This window comes from Neolamprologus brichardi, chromosome 1, assembly GCF_056152115.1.
Source record: "Neolamprologus brichardi isolate AB-2024 chromosome 1, ASM5615211v1, whole genome shotgun sequence".
NCBI classification, from domain to species: domain Eukaryota; kingdom Metazoa; phylum Chordata; class Actinopteri; order Cichliformes; family Cichlidae; genus Neolamprologus; species Neolamprologus brichardi.
Window position 1 is genome coordinate 20,709,251 of NC_142104.1, and position 19,234 is coordinate 20,728,484.

At 41.0% G+C, this 19,234-nt stretch overlaps 1 protein-coding gene across 1 annotated transcript in view; it reads right to left on the bottom strand.

Moving 5' to 3' along the window:
• Positions 1–2,804: 2,804 nt before the first annotated feature.
• Positions 2,805–19,234, bottom strand: part of rras2 (RAS related 2) — a 28,060-nt gene continuing 11,630 nt past the window's right edge. The window contains exons 2-6 of the mRNA XM_006780193.2: positions 8,423–8,510; positions 8,110–8,212; positions 6,470–6,578; positions 4,769–4,887; positions 2,805–3,436 (exon numbers count right to left, since the gene is read on the bottom strand). Of these exons, the coding sequence (XP_006780256.1) occupies positions 3,349–3,436; positions 4,769–4,887; positions 6,470–6,578; positions 8,110–8,212; positions 8,423–8,510 (507 nt within the window). The 3' untranslated portion in view covers positions 2,805–3,348. The remainder of the gene's footprint in view (positions 3,437–4,768; positions 4,888–6,469; positions 6,579–8,109; positions 8,213–8,422; positions 8,511–19,234) is intronic.

Consider the following 19,234-nt stretch of genomic DNA (forward strand, 5'->3'; position numbering starts at 1 on the left):
GACTATACCACTACAGAGAGGGGAGCGAGCGCGAGCGCTGTCAGCTCCGGTGCACGCGCATCTACCAATTTCAGATGGAAGTCGTTTACGGCGCTGATCAGGTATACAGACTGACTGCGCCCTGCATACACTTCACCCTAATTAACGAGTCCGTACCGATGTATGGCACTACGCTTTCTTTTGATTGCTGGCATGCAAGGACATGAACGCATAAGCATTTTTTTACTCATTTGCTGACAACTGCACAGTAAAAGATACTTGTATGTATCAGCTCACTGCTGAGTGATGCTTTTTTGTTTTAAATAAATGAATAACTGGTCACACACGTGGACATGCTCATTTGGCAAACTAATCCACGGAGTAAAGGTGCAAATTGGGGTGAAAGACAAGCAGGAAATCCTCTTGAGCTTCACCTGTAATAGCCTTCCATTTATGCCAACAAATAAAAATACAAACTCCTTCAAATTTCTCATTTCCTCGTACTTAATCTCAGGAGGAAGGCGCCTGAGAGTGCACTAATGAGCAACTTTCATTTTCTGCTATTTTGCAGGCGCAAATATCACATATGCTCGAATTTTGACATTACTGTTACTCTCTAGAACCTATTGCACAAATAGTGGCATAGTGTGTGTGATTATAAAATCTAAATATCATTAAATTATTCTAAACGAATGATGTAAATTCTTTCAGTAGACTAGGAATTATGCCAAGGAGCTGTTAAGCTGTTTATGATAGCCCGTTATTTTTGCTAACACTTATTAAGAGCTAAGTCCTTCCATCAATTTGTCATCGAGCTTTATGTTTCTGTATTATGTGCTCTCTATATAAACCCAGTGGTTCTCAAACAGTGTAGGCAGACCTCCCTTGGAGGCACAGAGCTACTATAAGTAAGACTTTACTGATCCTATCTTACTGACCTTTATTTCAATAATTTATTTGGGTCATTTCTTTTCTATCGGCGAAAAAAAAATGTGGGTTGGGTGGTGTTTTGTATCATCTGATGATCATCTGATGAGAACCACTGCCTTGACCATGTTCTGGTACATGTACTTAATAGCATTTCCCCTTAGTCAAACAGTTACCCCGTGGTTCAAATACATGCATGTAGCTGTTTACTGTTAAAATGAGAAGAAAGAATGAAAAGACGACTGATCTGTCTGAATCTGGCCCTTTTTGTCTGTTTTAGGTCTAGACTACATGTTTATTTCAACACTTATAGAATAAACATGTGTATTATTATGTAAGGTGTCTGGAAATTGATATGCCTCAGTTAAAGCATGCCAAAATGAAGTCCCCTGCAGATTAAAGGACAGTAATGCAGATCTGGAGTAAATAGTGAATTTTCAGTTCAATCTCATTTTTTAAAGCTAAAAAAAGATTCTCTACCCCTTCAGGCTCAATGACAGACTTTATTTTAGCACCAAAAGCTAGACACAGGGCAAAGGACACTGATGTTGAAGAGAAAAAACAAACAGTATGATTGGGGTTCACACTAGGTTTTGCAATAAGATGGGAGATTTCAGCAATTATAATAATCATTTGTATAATTTAAAGCTCCTCTGTAAAGTTTCTCAAACTCTCCTCCACTCTGTGCTGGTAATGAACACCTCATAATAAATATACTCTCCATAACTAAGCCACATAAGATTTTTTTTTAAAAAGCAACTAAAGAAAAAATGCAAAAAAAAAAAAAAGCTTCCTGGTCACATGTTTGTGACGAATCCAATTTTGCAATTTTGGGCCAACAGTCATCTTCAGTTTAAAATAATCGAGAGAATTAAATATTCTTCTTTACATATACACACAGCTGTGCTGTGAACATGTATTCACTTATAAACATAGAAAAATACTTGTCAACTAGTCTGATAAGAAAATAATGTATAAAAGTAGAGTAGAAACATTTAATCAAGTCCGTTACTTCAATCGTCTAATTTTTGTGGTTTATATTACAAGATGATGGAGTGAAAAACAAACTGCAGTACTCTGTTTGAATGCCTGAACAGAAGTACACAAGTGGGAGGGGAAGGCAGAACATTATACTGGGTATGTGGCGATGGCAGCTCCACAGGTGGCAGGTCCGTTGAGTTCATGTCCCACTGCAGATGGGTTGTCTTACGATGTGCATCTCAAAGCTTCCATTTGTCCTAATTTTCCAACTGGCAGACCATCGGGAAGGGGGGAGGAAGCCGTGTTACAGAATAATTCAAAGACAAAGGGAACAAACACATTGCCACTGTGTTATTGGAATGGTGAAACAGTTATTTGATCTACATCACGGACTAAATGTTTGACAGAAAAGATGCTTTGCACTGGAATGATCTAGACTGAACGGAGTTCTGAAAGCTTGATTTGCAACAAAGGGATTTGCTAGCATTGCTCGTCAAAGGCTGAGTATAGAACGTACAGTTTTCAGTGTTTTGAGCTGAAATCGGGTTAGTTTTCAAGGCTACACAAAGCGCTACCAGTTATTTTATTTCTACTGCTTCTTAGAAATGTGAAAAAAATATGTAGTATGTCCAATGCTGACCTAACCGCCACCTTCAAGGAAAGAAATTCAGACAGATTTGCTACTTTTTGACAAGTGTAGGATTTTTAACAATCCTTCGATCTGTAAGACTTAAAAAAAAATACAGTAGACACTTCATTTTTGACTAAAATGAAAGCAGAAACCACAAAAAAGATCAAGAATTCACTGCAAAATGCCAGAAACCTCTAATCTCATAATAGCTTTAAGGGCTATCATTATATTTATATACATACTTATATATTCAGTTCATATATGTAAAACCAAACTCAATCTCACACACTGTACTGTGGTGATTTAATAGGTCATTAGAAATACAAAATCACAACAAATGTCACATATGTACAGTAGCAGATTAGCACATGGGAGTAAAGGTGGATATGGCACAACATACACAAAGCTTCATAAGATAATCTCTCTGCTCTGGTCAGACACTGGAAACTAAAGAAAGTCATTAACATTCTGGATACATAGTTTTCATTCAATCTCGGTAGCAAGTACAAATGTCACTACAAGGCAAGAGAAGTCCTTCAGAGTACGAAACATTAATTTGTCAGGCTGATTTAGAAGGCAATGTTTAGTGTTGGGACTCTCGTGTGAATTAAGATTACTGCTGAAGGTAGAGTGGTGTTAAATTTTGGCATTGTCAGTTGTCCATAGCGATGTCCTGGGGACAGCAGTTCCTGGTCAAAGTATTTCAGAAAAGGCTGTCTGAAGTCATGCACGTGGAGAAGGCAGCGGTCAGTCATCCACTTAGGATGTGATGTCAGGCAGAGTGGGTGGGGTGGTAGAGTAGCTGCATGAGTTACAGTGATAAGGCCAACTCAGACAATCACACAGTGGCAGCCGCTCTTGTCTTTTTCTTTCCTTGTAGGTTCTGGCGACGGTGGACATTCCTGTTCTTGGAATTTCCTGGGAGTTGGAAGAGATAGAGCATAGCTATAAGGACCCAGTGTGTACTTTTTCACCTGTAATTATGGCCAGAGATACTTAATCGGTCTTTAAACTATCATGTATAACATGTTATCCACCAAAAGCACCTTATATCCCTTTAAATCTCCTTCCTTATAACTCAGGGCATTTTCACACATATCGTTCATTTCTTCTGGTCCGAATCTGTTGATGAGTTTGTAAACTTGTAGCTTTTTCACATGATTCACTTTCTTTTTACATGGAGAAAAAAACAAGCAAACCCAAGCACATCACTACAAACCACGTGAGAATGTTCAGTCCGCTTATTGTCCAGATGTGTTTGGGGTGGGAACATTAAAAGTAAATACAGGAAGAAGGTGCTGTGTTCTGAACTACTGGAGCATTTACGTTCATGTCACGGGGAGCGGTTGCTGGAAGTTGCTTGCTGTCACTTAGTTAAATTGAAAACCTCCTCAGGGGTGCTAACAGATTACCAGAGTCACCCACTGTTTCTAGTCAAGAAACAGTTAGTTAGTTTGTAACTGATTTCACCTAGCGACAGCCAACAACCTCTAGCAACCACTTTCTAACTGGTTGTGGAGTACATATTTTTCCCTAGCAACCGGAGGTGGTCAGGGGGTTGTGGACTGCTCTCGTGGCCTCTGTTACTGAGTACATATGGAAACTGTTTACATTAAATTTAAATTAACCTTGACTGTGACACTTCCATGACCACATACAGTGAAATGTGACCTAATTAATAATTAATTTCTTCATCTTTACCACAATTATTGGTGAGCCAAAGTTTAAATTCCTTTGAGATTTATCTAATATGATTTTTTCTTTGACGCAGCCAGAGATTGTGTGCTTTGTTTTAGCACTCCTTGTCAATAAATGAAGGAAATACTGTCCTATTGCTCCCTGCAGAATGCAGATACAGTTGTTTTATGCTAAAGCCTTCTGGAATATTTTCTATGACTTTATACTTGAGTGGTGGGGAATTTATATTTTAAAATTCAAAGAATATAGACAGAAACAAAGAAATGTAACTCATCTGTTACAGGAACTGTTGACATAGCTTGTCCCTGTTTTTATAGTAATTTGCTAGGCAGGAAACAAAACAGTTTAAGAAAAAAAATGTTGCTCCTGTAAACATTCACCCTGAGATCCTGCAGTGTGTTTAACAGGGCACTCTGAGGATTAGACATATTATTTTTAAGCAATATGTGCAAAATGCCTCAACACTAAAGCTTCCACACTGTTTACAGATACAACACAAAAGACTGACATGTGGACGATATGTAAAACAACACGCTTTTACAAAGCACCTACCTGATTACTCTAACCAGCTCGTGGAAAGCCTGGTCTACGTTCATTCGTATTTTAGCTGAAGCCTCCATGTACGTGACCTTTAATTGTCTGGCCAGCTGTTGGCCCTCTTCCTGGGTTACCTGAGGCAAAAAGAAAGATGGTAATAATGTCGTGAACCTTCAATGTAAACTGAAGTCCGGGAAGGATCATGCTCTACAATCCATCAACGCAATCACTGTGTTTATAAAAACAATGTTATTACTCACTGAAAAGCTACAAATGTCATAATATTGTAAAATATCAAATATGTCTGTCACATACTTGCCTTTATTCTATGAGTATAGTGTGCAACATTGACCAGTTCCTTTTGCTGCTCTATCTATATTAATCAAAGTTGCATTCACAGAGGACAATACCTACTCCCTTTGGAGTCAAAAAGGAATCACAGGTCAGCAATTAAATTCCTGTTGGATTGCTGGCTTAATGTTTAATATTGTCTATGGATCCACAGTTAAAAATTTCTGAAGTGTCACAACCTTGTGACTCATTTCACTGAAGCCAGTTTCTACTCGTCTAAGAACAGTCAGTCTAAATTTTATTCAATCGCGCTGCTAAATGTTAATAATCAGCCCAATGGGAAAATAAATAAAGAAGAATCAAAGACAGCATGACTCAGCGTACAATGCGAGCACCACAGGTTCAAACTACTGAAATGAAAGTGATCCTTCATAACACTAAATGGATCTGGTTACCTTTCACTTCAGAAACACATATGCAGCATTCCCTTTTTTCTTGTTACCATCTCTGAAATGTGTCCGATGGTTCAGAAAAAGTCCTCCGATCAGTGATTCTCCAAAGCCGTACAAACAGTATAATTTCACATTTTTTTCCCCAATTCCTGTGGAGATGGTTCCTATTCATTACTACCCGTCCACACAAAAATGAATAAATGTAATTACTATGTAGAATGCATCTGGGACACTGCTGAAATCTGCCATCTCCCTCTTTGCGCCACAGCTGCGCATTTAATTTGGGACTGGATAATAAAAAAGAAATACATTTCTGGATGAACTATATAGCAGCAAAGCATAAGACGAGTTGGAACCATCTCTGTCAGGTCTGGTAGATGTTAGTCACACGTGGGCAGATCAGTGTAAAAAAACAACAACAACTATAAAGTACCACATACTTCTGGTTTAAGGATTTAAATTGAAGCTTGAAGTATTGAGCTACCGTCTTTGAAATTTTGGCACGTGGAGCAGTTTCTCATCATTATACCTAACACTGGGCATTATAAGGAAATTGGAAAATCTAAATAGAAGCAGAAAATTAACATACATTTATGCTACCGCAGGCTTGTTATATTACAAAACTATGTCAGTGGATTCAACCTATTTATATCAAGATTCAAGATTCTTTTTCACCATTAGGGGGCGGTGTGGATTTACCGAAGGGAGCGAGGCCTGACTGCACACCAGCGGCTGAAAATTCATCATTTCATCACACTCCTGTTTCCATCCATCCTCCCCTCGACACCAGCCTTTCTGCAGCTTCTTTTATTCTTTCACTCACATCCTGTTGTATCTCAGCAGCTACGCTGCAGCTGCTGCGCTACCACTTTCAAGTATGCAAATGCAAAATCCTCCAGACTGGTTCGTATTATCTCTTCAGATGATCAAACCAGGTACATGTGAGTCTGTCAGTGCAATCTGTGGGACTTACTTGTCTCTGTAGTTCCAGATCTGCTTTGTTTCCTACAAGGATCATAGGGAATTCGTCTCTGTCTTTCACTCGGAGAATCTGTCTTTGGAATTTGTAGATTTCTTCAAAGCTGTAAATCATAGTATGTGGTGTTAGGTCGTGTTCCCTAAACAAACAGGTTGTGCAATATCTTCTCACGTATCGATGAATGCATTCATCTAAAAATGTACATGAGACAGACTTCAAAGCAAAAGGAATGTAGCTAAAAACGCCCACCATTACCACACCCACGCAAACAGAGCGATCACCCAGAGATAAGGGTCATCGGCAGTGTGCATGAGACAGAAAGGCTAAAACATGTCAGAATATAAAAAATGTCGAATGCATTTATTTAAGGCTCTCTTCTGCATGCTGACTTGAATGCTGACCCACTACAATAAAGATAGCATGTGAGGGCTAGTTTCAACCCAACAAAAAAAAAAAAAGGAGGAGGTGGGGGGCCAGAATGCAACAGTGCACCCAGGGCGGCGTTCCAGCATCGGGCCCACAGACAGCTTGGTGAGCACATAGTAAATCTGGAAGGACTTCACTAATATAAATGGAGGAAGGAAAGGCTGTTTACAACATAAACATTGGGAGGGGGTTGTGGGGGCAAGGGGAATGCAGCTCACTGCACTGCTGGGCAGGGACACAGGCATGAAGAAGATGAGTAGAAACACAGAGATGACAGCATAAACTCTATAAAGTTTCACATAAAACGCTATTTTATGTGGCGTAAGCTGCGACACATACTGAGAGACATAGGGACATACAGAGACATGCTGATGTATCTGCATATTTTTTATTACTTTTTTGCTTCTATTCAATAGTATTAGTGAAGAGAGGAAGCCTAGATGCTGCTATATGGCATCAGTTGGTTTTTACTGAAACTGGTGGAGCCTGCCGTTTCTGAGATTATCTACATAAACAGGAGGAACACCCTTTTTTCTTTGTAGTTTCACTATTACAGTAGCCTGTCTTCTTTTCCAAAAGATGAATTTGCTTGGCGCTGGCTTAAAGCTGATTTACGACACTTGTTTTTACCAAGGTGACCAAATAAATCTGACATCCTTTAAATGTTGTTTAAAATCAGAACCAATTAGAAGGTGTGGACTAAAGTTTAAATTAAAGGTCCGTGACAGTGTTACTTTGCCCCAGGGTGCTATGCACTAGGGTTTAACAAGTTAAAGGACTCTTTGTGCCTCAGAGTGTTGTTAGTACATACATACGTGCTTGTTTCTACTGTATACATGATGGAATTCAGCAGGGATTGCTACGGGATTCTTGTCAACTCCCTTAAGCGTCAACTTGTATAATGCTCTCCGAGCCCATGCGCTATTGTTTCAGCAGGCTTTAAATAGAAAGCTAAGGTGAAGTCAAGAGAACAGGATAGGGGGGTAAGTGCGAAGAACAAAAGAATATGACAACAAGAGCAATAACAAGGTCCGGAAGTAAAAGCAACAAGTGAGAGTATCGGTGCAAGATTTATGGTTTTACTTTAGAGTCAGAGATAGAGGAGGAGCAGCGCACAAGCGTATGTTACTGTAAACAGAAATGTGCAAGGCGTGTGTTTGTGGGTGTGTGCGTGTGTGTGTTTGCACATGACGAAAACTGTCACTTACCTTCCTCTGTCAGTGACTGAGAAGACGAGCAGGAAGCCCTCCCCTGTCCTCATGTATTGTTCTCTCATGGCTCCAAACTCTTCCTGTCCAGCCGTGTCGAGGACTAGAGAGCATGAACATGTGCGTTGACAAAAAAAAAAAAGTACACACACACACAAACAGACGCACACGCACGCACAGGGTAGCTAACAGCAAAATAAACTTCTGAAATCAGTTCCTCAAGTGCAATAGACTTCAGGACAAAGGAGCTACGTGTGCGTCTTTGTACTTGCGTATTTGCACTGGTCGTGTTTATTCAGCAAAGTGCACTTACTGTCGAGCCTGGCCGGCCTTTCGTCGATCACACACTGCTTGGTATAGGAGTCTTCAATTGTCGGGTCATAGTCGGTGACAAAGTACGACTGTAGGAGGCAAAGAAAACGACATTAAAGGTGGATAATATTTTCTATCTGCCACTTCTTGTAACAAATGAAATAATGAATTTGTGAATGCATCCGAGGCCTGGAACTGCGTCGGGTTAGACATATCAACATTACATCCAACCTACAGTGCATTTACTTTGTAGATTTCACATTAAAAACAAACATAAAATGAAATAAAGTGACGTTATTAGAAGATGTCTTTTTGTGTACGTCTTTATACAAAAGTGTGTTTATATTTCAACACCATTCATAAAGCATGTCCACAGCACATTTAAAAATATAAAGTCTGAGTTAACTTTTTACCCTTTTGTTCTCTCCACTGTGTGCTTAAACGCTGCTGAAAAATGACTGTGTGCATTGATCAGGCGGCTTCAAAACTTTGTTTTAGGTTTAAACACACTACAGTTCCACTGACCTCTACCTTTACTAGCATGCTGCACGCAGGAGGTAAGCACACTGTGTGCAGACACCTGCACGAAAAAAAAAGCCGCTTAGGCTCTGAATGCAGCCTGCTTTTCACGCTAATATCTCATTTACAAGATGTTTCCTCCGTTACCACTGTAGGCTTTGATTCTTTCACTCCGAGGCCAAAATCTGGTCTCTTAGTAACCTCAGCTGGAAGGGTGGGGCCAGGGCGGTGTTGGAGGTGGGGTGAGGTGGGGGGGGGGCAGAGTTGTGCATTTTTTACATTTTTCCCATGTTTTGTTGTTCTCGCTCTCCTCGGGGACTAGTTAAGCGGTGACAGCTGAGGGGAGTGCTCGGGGAATGTCAAACCAACACCCTAAAACGCAGCGCGATCACGAGGACATAAAAATCCAGACAAGTTTCCCTGTCATTCTAACAATAGGCCAAATTAAACTTTTACAGTTGCAGTGGCGTTGTTTGTGCCTGAAACTGTATGTTATTTTATGACTCACACACAATCCCACTTATTTTGGGGTTAGCTGGCAGCTGAGGAGACGGAGAGCTCTTGCTTTATGTGCTGTCTGTAGCACATCTCTGAGTAATACGGAGGCGGTTAACGCAACGTAATTTTGATTTGAGAGGGACTGAAACATTTTAGTCGATAAATATTAAGTGATGGTGGCACTGAAACTGCAAAAGCACGTCACCACTTAAAGCTACGAGAGGCTCATATATGCTATCAAAACTCTTTTTAGCCTGTTGGATCATTTCTGCAGCTCCATCGCGGATGATCCATGAATACTGTATCTTGGGATGCTCAAATATATTCATGGGATCAAAATGTTTATGCCTTTAAGTCTCTAGTTGATACTGCATATAATCAGATTTCGTGCCCTCTATAGAGCCTTTCTTAGTCCTCAGTCAAGCTCTGTTTAAGTTATAGGGTACTTTATTTTTGTATTTATATATTTTTTGTCTCTTGCAGCTTTTTGCACATGCAGGTAATTTCTCCATCGCACGCTCCTGTCGTGTAGCGTGGAAGCAAGACTGGCCTGTGTCACATCCGTTCACCGCTGTTCAATAATTCATCAGTATTACTGTGCATCCTAGAACTTGCTGCACACTGCAAACCTGCACTGACAGTTTGCCTTCAGACGACGAGACAGACAGAAAGCGAGAGAGAGAGAGAGAGAGGGAGAGGGAGAGGAAGGGGGTTAAGAAAAAAACCCCAACAACTAAAAAAAAATGCTGCTTATGTTTCTTGTCCCTGCCCACCACCACCTCTAGCACTCTCCCAGCTGTAGCTTCAGCATGTGACCTCGGCCTCACGTCAACCTCTTATTCCTATTCTGTCAACCTCGGGCTACGATGAGCATCGCTCTGCCCTGGCTGCTCCTCCCTTCTCCCTCCTCCGCGCGAGCAGGCGATGGAGATGCTGCACTCCACTCTGGCCGATTGTCTCATTGCCATTTCCCGTGATAGATGAGGCGGTTTTGCAGTGCCAGCAGCACCAGAGCCAGCACTAACAGGGCTGTAGCCCAGCCTGGCTGGCTTTCAGCTGGGCCACAGCGAAGCGATGGGCTAGGTGAGAAAGTGCAACATGACAGGAGGGCTACCAATAACTATATGACATGTGCCAGCATGAATCATGGGTAGTAATATGGCCTATAAATCCTCATGCTGGTCCACAACTTCATCAGCTGAAACAGGCTCCTCCGAAATGAATCTGCTGCATGTCGAGTACGAGAACAGCTGCAGGTTTTGGGAAACAGTAGCTCCCAGACGCTCACCACACACCACAAAGGTACTATCCTTAAGGTGCTGACTGCCTCTCGGCTCTCTTTTACTTTTGTTTTTTAGCTGTCATATTGTATTTCATCTAAAAATGTCAAACCTACAGCTATGAGCACAACGCACAATTAATAAATTAACTGATAAGCAAAATACTTTTTCAACAATGTAGGCAGATTATGACTTGACTAGACAGAAATGAAAAGACTAGACGGATTCAGATGAGGTCAAAAGCTTTGACATTAAAGATTTTCTGCAGCAACATTGCAAACCTGAGATAAAATACAGTATACCAGCTTGTGTAATAAATCTTTAATAAACCAGAACAGGACGTGTGTGTTTGCAAGATATGCATTAGAAAAAATAAGGCTGCTGGAGGTGGGCTACAAGACCATCGACAAGAAACTTGGTGAGAAGGTGACAACTGTTGCTGTGATTATTCAGAAATGGAAGAAATATAAAAATGATCTTGCCTCGTGGGGGGGAGGATGATCATGAGAAAGGTGGTGGATCAGCCCATAACTGATACATGTGAGGAAGTGGTAATGATCTGAAAGCAGCTGGGACCACAATCCCAAAGAACACCATTCGTGATACACTACAGCGCAACGGATGGAAATCTTTCTGCACCAGCAGGATCTTTAGTTTGCTTGTGACCCAAAGAAAACCATCCCAAAGTCAAGCACAGAGGTGGAAACATTATGTTTTGGACTGTTTTTCTTTCTTTTGCTAAAGATACAGGATGACTGCAGCGCACTGAGGGGCCAATGGACGAGGCCATGCCGTGTAAAATCCCCCCCCCCCCCCTCAGTCAGAACACTGAAGATGGATCATCACTGAGTCTTCCAGTATGATAATAACCCAAACCATACTGCCAAGGCAAAAAAGCAGCGGCTAAAGAATAAGCACACCAGGATTCATGGAGTAGCCTCGCCAGTCTTCAAAGATCTCAGTCTTTTAGACAATTTGTGGAAGGAGCTAAAGCTTCGAGCTGAGAAGCAGCAGCCAAGAAACCTAAAAGATTTAGAGAGTTTGTGTAAAGAGGAGTTATATTCTGTCTCCCCCCACTACAATGACATAAAAATTAGAGACTGCTCATTTCTTCGTAAGTGAGTAAACAAACAAATTCAGCAGAACAAATAATTATTTCTCGCATTATTAGCATCATGATTTGGTTTCACCTCCACTCAGCAGCAGGACAAAATTTTGGTTTATTTGACACAAATTATCAAATAAAGGTGCTAAAGCTTAACAATATGAAAGAAAACCAGCACAACAGTGGGCACACAACAACACACTGTATGACGAAAAAATAAATCCAGTCTAGTTTAGCTGTCGGTGGTAAGGTGGGTCAAGCCACACTCAGCCCTGGTCAGCTCCACAGGAAGGAAACTCCACCTCTGCAGCACGGAGCTGGCCCGGTCGAGCCTTCGAGTGGTGGTGATGTCACAGATGACATGTTACCCTACCCCGCCTTTCCAGCAAAGTCTGATCCTGTGGCTCAGTCCTCCTCCAGCATTCTAGCTATACATCCCAGCCACACACACAAACACACAAAGCGCATGTACGCTCACACCAGGAAAACATTAAAGGCCACGAGTAGAGGCCCGGTTGATGAGGCTCAGCAGCAGTGCGGCTTTGTGTGCTGAGGCCGTTCTGTATCTAGATGATTGTGAAACAAAGGCAGATTGTTTTCTGGGCTGAAACTAAGAAGCTGTCATATAAAGGAGAAAGTCAAGGAAAGGGTTTAAAAAATAGGCTACAACAAGGGATTGATTTCTGATCTGCTTATTTTATGATCAATTTCTTTTGTTTGGGTGTCGGTGATGAATGGTTTTCAATGTTCTTAAAATGCCTTTTTCTAAAATTTCATATTATATTTTTTCAAAACAATACATAATGTATAAAAAATGTTCAAACAAAGCATGAAGAAGAGAATCAACAGATTCTTAAAAGGAAGAGGTTTTTTTCGTTGTTGTTTTTTGCATAATTGACAAAAAAGAGAGAAAAAGAATCCAAGTCTTTGCGCAAATTCCTGTAGATTAATTATCCTTTCAGTAATCCAAGAAATGCAAAAAACAGAAAAACATGATGCACTGATTCATTTAGACGCACGGCTTTTCCCCCCCCCCCCCCTCTTTGCTACACGAGCCACACAAAAAAAGCGCTAATTCAGCGTGTAGGTGCTTTGTCGTCTAAGCCACTTCATTGCTCAACACAGGAATAAAACACCAAAGCACCTGGTGAAGTTTGTGCTCTGTAACAAGTGAAGAAATAAAGCAATTAATCCCGACTGTTACGACTGCTGGCTGCCAGCATCGAGCGACGCAAGAATGGGTGATATGTGTAGGCGTGTAATCAGCATAGTGCTTGCATTATGCGCCCACTTCCTCCCCACACAAACAGCTATGCTAACACTAAATATAGACCCTTTTCCATCTCACTCAGTTATCCTGCTTGTTTGGTTGTTTGGTTAGAGATTTGACTGTTACCATCATTATCTACGCAGAACATAAAACCACTGATTCAGCAGCAGCAGAGATGAAACTGAGATTTTCTTTTTACTACATAATAAAAAACTTCATTAAAAAACAAAAACAAAAACAAAAAAACACCCACCCAATGTAGGTTACATGGTGCACCCGCTCACAAGACTGTCATAATGAGAGGGAGTTAAAACAAATAGTCATCAACACAGTTGGGAGTTAATTACCTTCTGCATATGGCTTAATGCCCAATGTGAATTCCCAGACCTCAGCTTTGAGAATCATCAGCCGTAGATATTCTTTAATTAAAGAAAAAAAAATGTAGATTAAATACCATTAAATCTTGTTATTCTAGTCAGCATATGCAGATTTGCACTATTCCCCAAACTGCTCATTCCCCGCTCCAGCACACCGCAAGCCTACCACAAAATGTTCCCCAACTAAACATTTTACATTTTATAAGAAAACTATCTCTTGTGATATGTCTGGAATTGTGACCTCGCATGTAACAAACTGTTTATATCTTGAGCACGCGATTCTGTATTTTCTTTTTTTGTCAACGTAGCTGGCTTTGAGTTCTTAATGCTCACTAGATCGTCACCCAAACGCCTGTTTTGTGCTCAATGAACGAAAAAGTAAAAAAAAAGAAAAAAAAGAAAGAAAAAGAAAAATAGCTCTGCACGAAGAGGTGGGCGTGAAAATGAGCCGCTCGTGGTTTTTGTGCATTTTGCAGAATGAGCTGAAGGTGAGCAGCAAACCTCAGGACTTGTGCAAATCCAATTGAGCAAGCTTTGTCGATTCAGAGCATTTGTGACCACACTTTGAGTGAATGAAAACAGTTCTTATTCACACTGCAGGACTTTTGCCAAATGTATCAAAAGTGCTTGGCCCAGAAAAGCTATATGGCACGGTCAAGGGAAAGCTATCGCTCTCTTTACAGTGAATGTTCAGCTTACTTCACAAAACTGACCCATGCTCTTTGTTTTGCTGACAGAGCAAGCACAAACTGCTAGATGGACTGAGATATCAGCAGCGAGGAGTAGAACAGGAGTGGTCGCTACATGAAGCGGGGGCGTGCCCCCCCAGCTGACAGGTGAGACATGCCATTTGTAAGACTTGTTCGGTGGGCCGGAGCCAAGTTCAGCAGTTTTGATTAAGAACACAAACCCCACGCCAGACAGCCTGGAGCCTGCCAAGTTACAGTGTGAGACAGAATGTGTAGATCCGTTTCTGACAGCACATCATAGCCAGACATGGTAAATTCATACACTGCACATGCTAATGAAAGGCTTCAAAAAGGCAAAACAGCATAAATATTGGGGGGACTCAATCTGAAGGTAAGCAAATACTCGATCAAGCAAGTCTCGATTACCTCAGCATCACACATCAAACCGGCAGGGCAACACTGCCGTCTAAGGAAAGAGAAATTTGACTGTGGGCATCACTTCCTGTCCGAAAAACCGTGCAGGTTTAACCTTCTGTGGACCCTCCGGGGCTGCGAGCAGCTGTCTGCAATCAAATAGCTGCCATCAGTGTTTAATGTTAAACAGATGGAAATGAAGACCAATTCCTCTGCAATCTCTGCCCTGCCTGTCCCCCTCCATTATCGCCTTTCTTTTTGTGGTTCACAAAGTTTCACACAAGTGATACAAGAATTGCCGCGAGGAGCATTGTTCTGTCGAGTACCTGGGAGCGCCTGAAAAATAGGGTGGGAGGTGGGGGGGGCGTTCAGAGAACGAAGAGGTTTGAGGGGGAGTAAGACTGTAAGCTACATGGAGAGGGAGAGCGAGAGAAAAAAAGAGGGGGAGGGAAAGGCATTAACTTCCTGTGGAAACACCCACTTTTCCCATGAGCTCATACAAACCAGAAAGGTCACTTATTCAATACCTAATACACATGGAGAGAAAGAAAGCACACAATGTGTCCACTGGCTTAAAGGGCCACGGGGGAGCATTCTGTTATAGCTGGGAAAGCTTTAAGACCGTAAACAATGCTGCAGAGAAATACTCGCACATTTTAAAAAACAAAAAACCCAGTGCTGGTCATTTTCAAAAAGCCCTACATCCCTGCTATAAAGTAAGCCAAATAAGCATCCATAGTAATGTGACTTACATTGAATGTTTACAGTTGGAGAATGCGGTCTGGGTACAGGCGCCAAACGTTGGCATAATGCCGAATTAAATGAACCCCTGCACATCACTCCTACAAGCGCTCTTCCTCCTAATGCGCAACAGATCAATAGTCTTTTTCCTTTAATCACTGCCTTGTCCTTAAATGCCAGCAGGCTAGTGAAGCCCCACCCCAACAGGCAAACCCTCGGCATAACACACACATCTATCCAGCACTGTGACCTTACTGAAAATTTAGATTCACTTCAATTCAATTTTATTTGTTTTATTTACACAAATCACGACAACAGTCGCCTCAAGGCGCCTTATATTGTAAGGTAGACCCTACAATAAATAATACATACAGAGAAAACCCAACAATCATATGAGCCCCTATGAGCAAGCACTTTGGCGACAGTGGGAAGGAAAAACTCCCTTTTAACAGGAAGAAACCTCCGGCAGAACCAGGCTCAGGGAGGGGCGGCCATCTTTTTTTCCCCATAGGCAACTGAAATGATGGCAAGAACGATAAAACGTAAGGTCAAAATTGTTTAAAATAAAGCACATAACATTGATTTTGTCTTTAATGGTGGTTCTTTTATAATTAGATCAGAAATATTCTAAGAGAGAAACATGACACAACATAGAAATTTACAGGTGACTCACGCTACAGTTGTCTAATGGCAAAAGTGGTAACTGTCCTGACCCATGACCTTAAACAATCATCACTCGATGAGGTGGGGAAAGCTAGTAATGTTGTTGCACTGATGCATGACAGTTTTATATGGGTGGTGGCAGACTCATGCACTTATTATTTTAGTAAAGATGTAGGTGAGTGTATCTCTTGTTCTTCTTTTTCAAAACTCCAAACAAGTTCCTCTTTAATCTTTTTCATGTACTGTAAAGTCTTTTATAGCCTTGGTTCTGCGGCCCTCCTATAATATTTGATTTCTATTATTATTATTCCTATATTTGAGCGTGTGTGTTCGCCTCAAGGCACTTTATATTTAAAGGTAAAGACCCTACGATAATACAGAGAAAACCCCAACAGTTAGACGACCCCTATCAGCAAGCACTTGACAAGAGTAGGAAGGAAAAACTTTTGGCAGAAGCATTCATTTTGAACTATAACTTCATTATTTTATGAAAATGCCTTTATTAATTCCGTACTGTGATATTGAAGTCCCAACTTTCCCACAAAAGTACAATAGTAGTGTTGGAATGATCACTAGTCTGAAACTTATTTAACGAGGTCAAAACAGTCCCTTGCAAATATTAACTCTAGAACTTAAATGTGCAACTTAATACCTATTATAATTTCCCAATGGCCACACACTCCACAGCAAAGATATCCACAAAGTCCTCACAATTAAGGAGCACACATAAGAAAGTAAAATAAAACATAAAACACTGATTTTATTTTCAGAGAACTAGTTGAAGTCACTACAACCCAACATTTTGGTTCGACCTCCTACATTTTCAATAAGTACAATTATTTTTGCTTTGACATGTTCATTGATTTTTATGTAGGTTTCCTTCCCCGCTTGGGTTATTCGCACTGTTTGACTCCTTCTTAACTAATTCTTGTTGTTATCGCCCAACAATGACTATTTTCATCCAAGTAGCCATAAATGAGGCATAAATGAATGCTACATTGATTTATTACAACTATTCCGGACGCATTGTTAGGATAAAACAAGTCAAGTAGGCTATGCGAGCTGAATGGCCAGCTTGCGCTCATGGCTTTAGATATGGGGACAGCACCCATGCAGAGAATAAAGCACAGGATAAATGTCTCACCAAGTAGGCCAACTCCTGGTGCAGTCAACCCCCTGCTCTCCTCTAACCTCTCTGGCATTAAGACTTCAATCACTCTGCTAAATATCAATGCGTGCCGGACTGAACACTTTTGAACCTGCTCAAAGGCGCAGAATCAAAGCGGTGCCATTTAAAGGCCTTTTTTCTACCAGATCACTTGGCACAAAGCCACCTACTTGCTCTATAGTGGCTACACAGCACACTGTTTCTTTATCTCAGTTTCATAAGGCATTCTCTTGAATCATAAGCAGACGCGTGGCAGACGCATGTGTCATTCAGAGACGTTCTAGGTGATCATGCGATCTCACTAATGCTCCTTCTCCCTCTGTATTAAGCCAACCCTAAACCCTAAAGTCACTGATGGGTTCATCGACGCCGGTTTTCCCTTTTCGGCTTTTTGCTGTTTTGCTGGAGGGAACAGAAAATAAAAGGCTAAACCTGAAAAATATCTAAAAAAGACACAGTGAGCCCCTTTGACTGTTTTGGCATTTCTTCCTTAATGTCTTCTTCTGTGGAGGCTGGGGAAAAAACTAGACCCATGCGAGGTTGCCTCAAAACTCACAAACGAAATTGGAAAGATCCGATCATTTACAGGTGAAAGGTGCTGACATAAATGTGCTTGACATCATGCGTTAAACGACATCATGCATTAAACGACAAAAGAGAATCCAAAATGCTTTTTTTTACGACTTAAAACTAAACAGTAATCACATAACAGTAATGAAGGTTATGATCTGTTTAGGCACAGACCCTCCTAGTTTATGTACACACGAGTTATGTAATGATACACTGAGTGTGAGCCTTGCTGGTTACCCGACATGTAATACAGCTCCATGTTTACATATGTTCTTGCTTCACTCTGGGCTTTATTCAATTCTTCTTCCTCTGCTTGTGTTTGTGCAGAAGTAGCGCTGCACACGTGCTCATTGACAAAGCGGCACTGTGACAACTCAGCGAGAGGACACCAGCTACCGCAGTGGCTACGAGGACAGAGAAACTACTGTGTGACTTTCAGAAACCCCACACAAAGTCATTCAGTGGAGTGCGTCTCGCAGTCTATGGTTCTCGGGAAAACCGTATGACTGACCAAATAATGGTAACGCTGATCAGTGACGTAAAATACACAGGCCGTAGTTTTATTTATAACTGAATGCTTATAGCTGACACACAATGCTACAATAAACATTTGTCTCTTATTATCTGCTTTAAAACAAGGCAGATACCTCTAAAACCCTTAACTGTACTGCATCTGAGTGTGTGTGTGTGTGTTATCATCTTCTCCCTTTTCTCCCTACTGGGACGAGCGCTTAGTGTGTATTTCTGCAATGGTGTGCTCTGCTGGAGACCATAATTGCTAGCATGGGGTGATATGTCACAGGAAATGGGTCCACTGACTGGCATCATGTCAGACGCCGCAGCATTAGTGCCGTGTGCTTTTAAACCAGCAGCCCTACATCACAGGCAGCAGAAAAGTTATTACTCCAACAGGCGCCTTCTTATAAATAAGTCCTAATGGATCTGCGCTTCACCTTCTCCCGCTTCCTCTCTGTTGATCTTGTCACCCTAACCACCGTATCAGAATCAACAATTGTGTATCTGACAATAACTTGTTATATATATATATATATATATATATATATATATATATATATATATATATATATATATATATATATATATACATAAAGGGGGCAAAATGTCAAGCAGTGTGACCACGATATATGCATGCTTGCCTATAACCATAACCGCAGGAGCAGCACAGAAGTCACAGTATCACCATGCTATTAGAAGACAGTGTTTTATGAAGGCAAAATGATGAATTCTGCACCTTTTTAGCCATTTATGTTGGTAACTCCTCCCATAGTGATTTTTCTTTCTTTTTTTGTTCAACTGACACTGTATATTTCAAAGTGCCATCATTAAAATCAAAACGGCGGTTGTCTTTTTTGTGTGCAGGGGGCAGAGTGTCACATTCGTTAACTAAAATCCAAAGATGCTTGCCTGTGAGACGACAATGTTTTGGTTAGACATACTAAGCACGCTTTTTTTTACACAGCTGTTGACTTTGTGCGCACTGGTGTGTGCCAAATAAAAA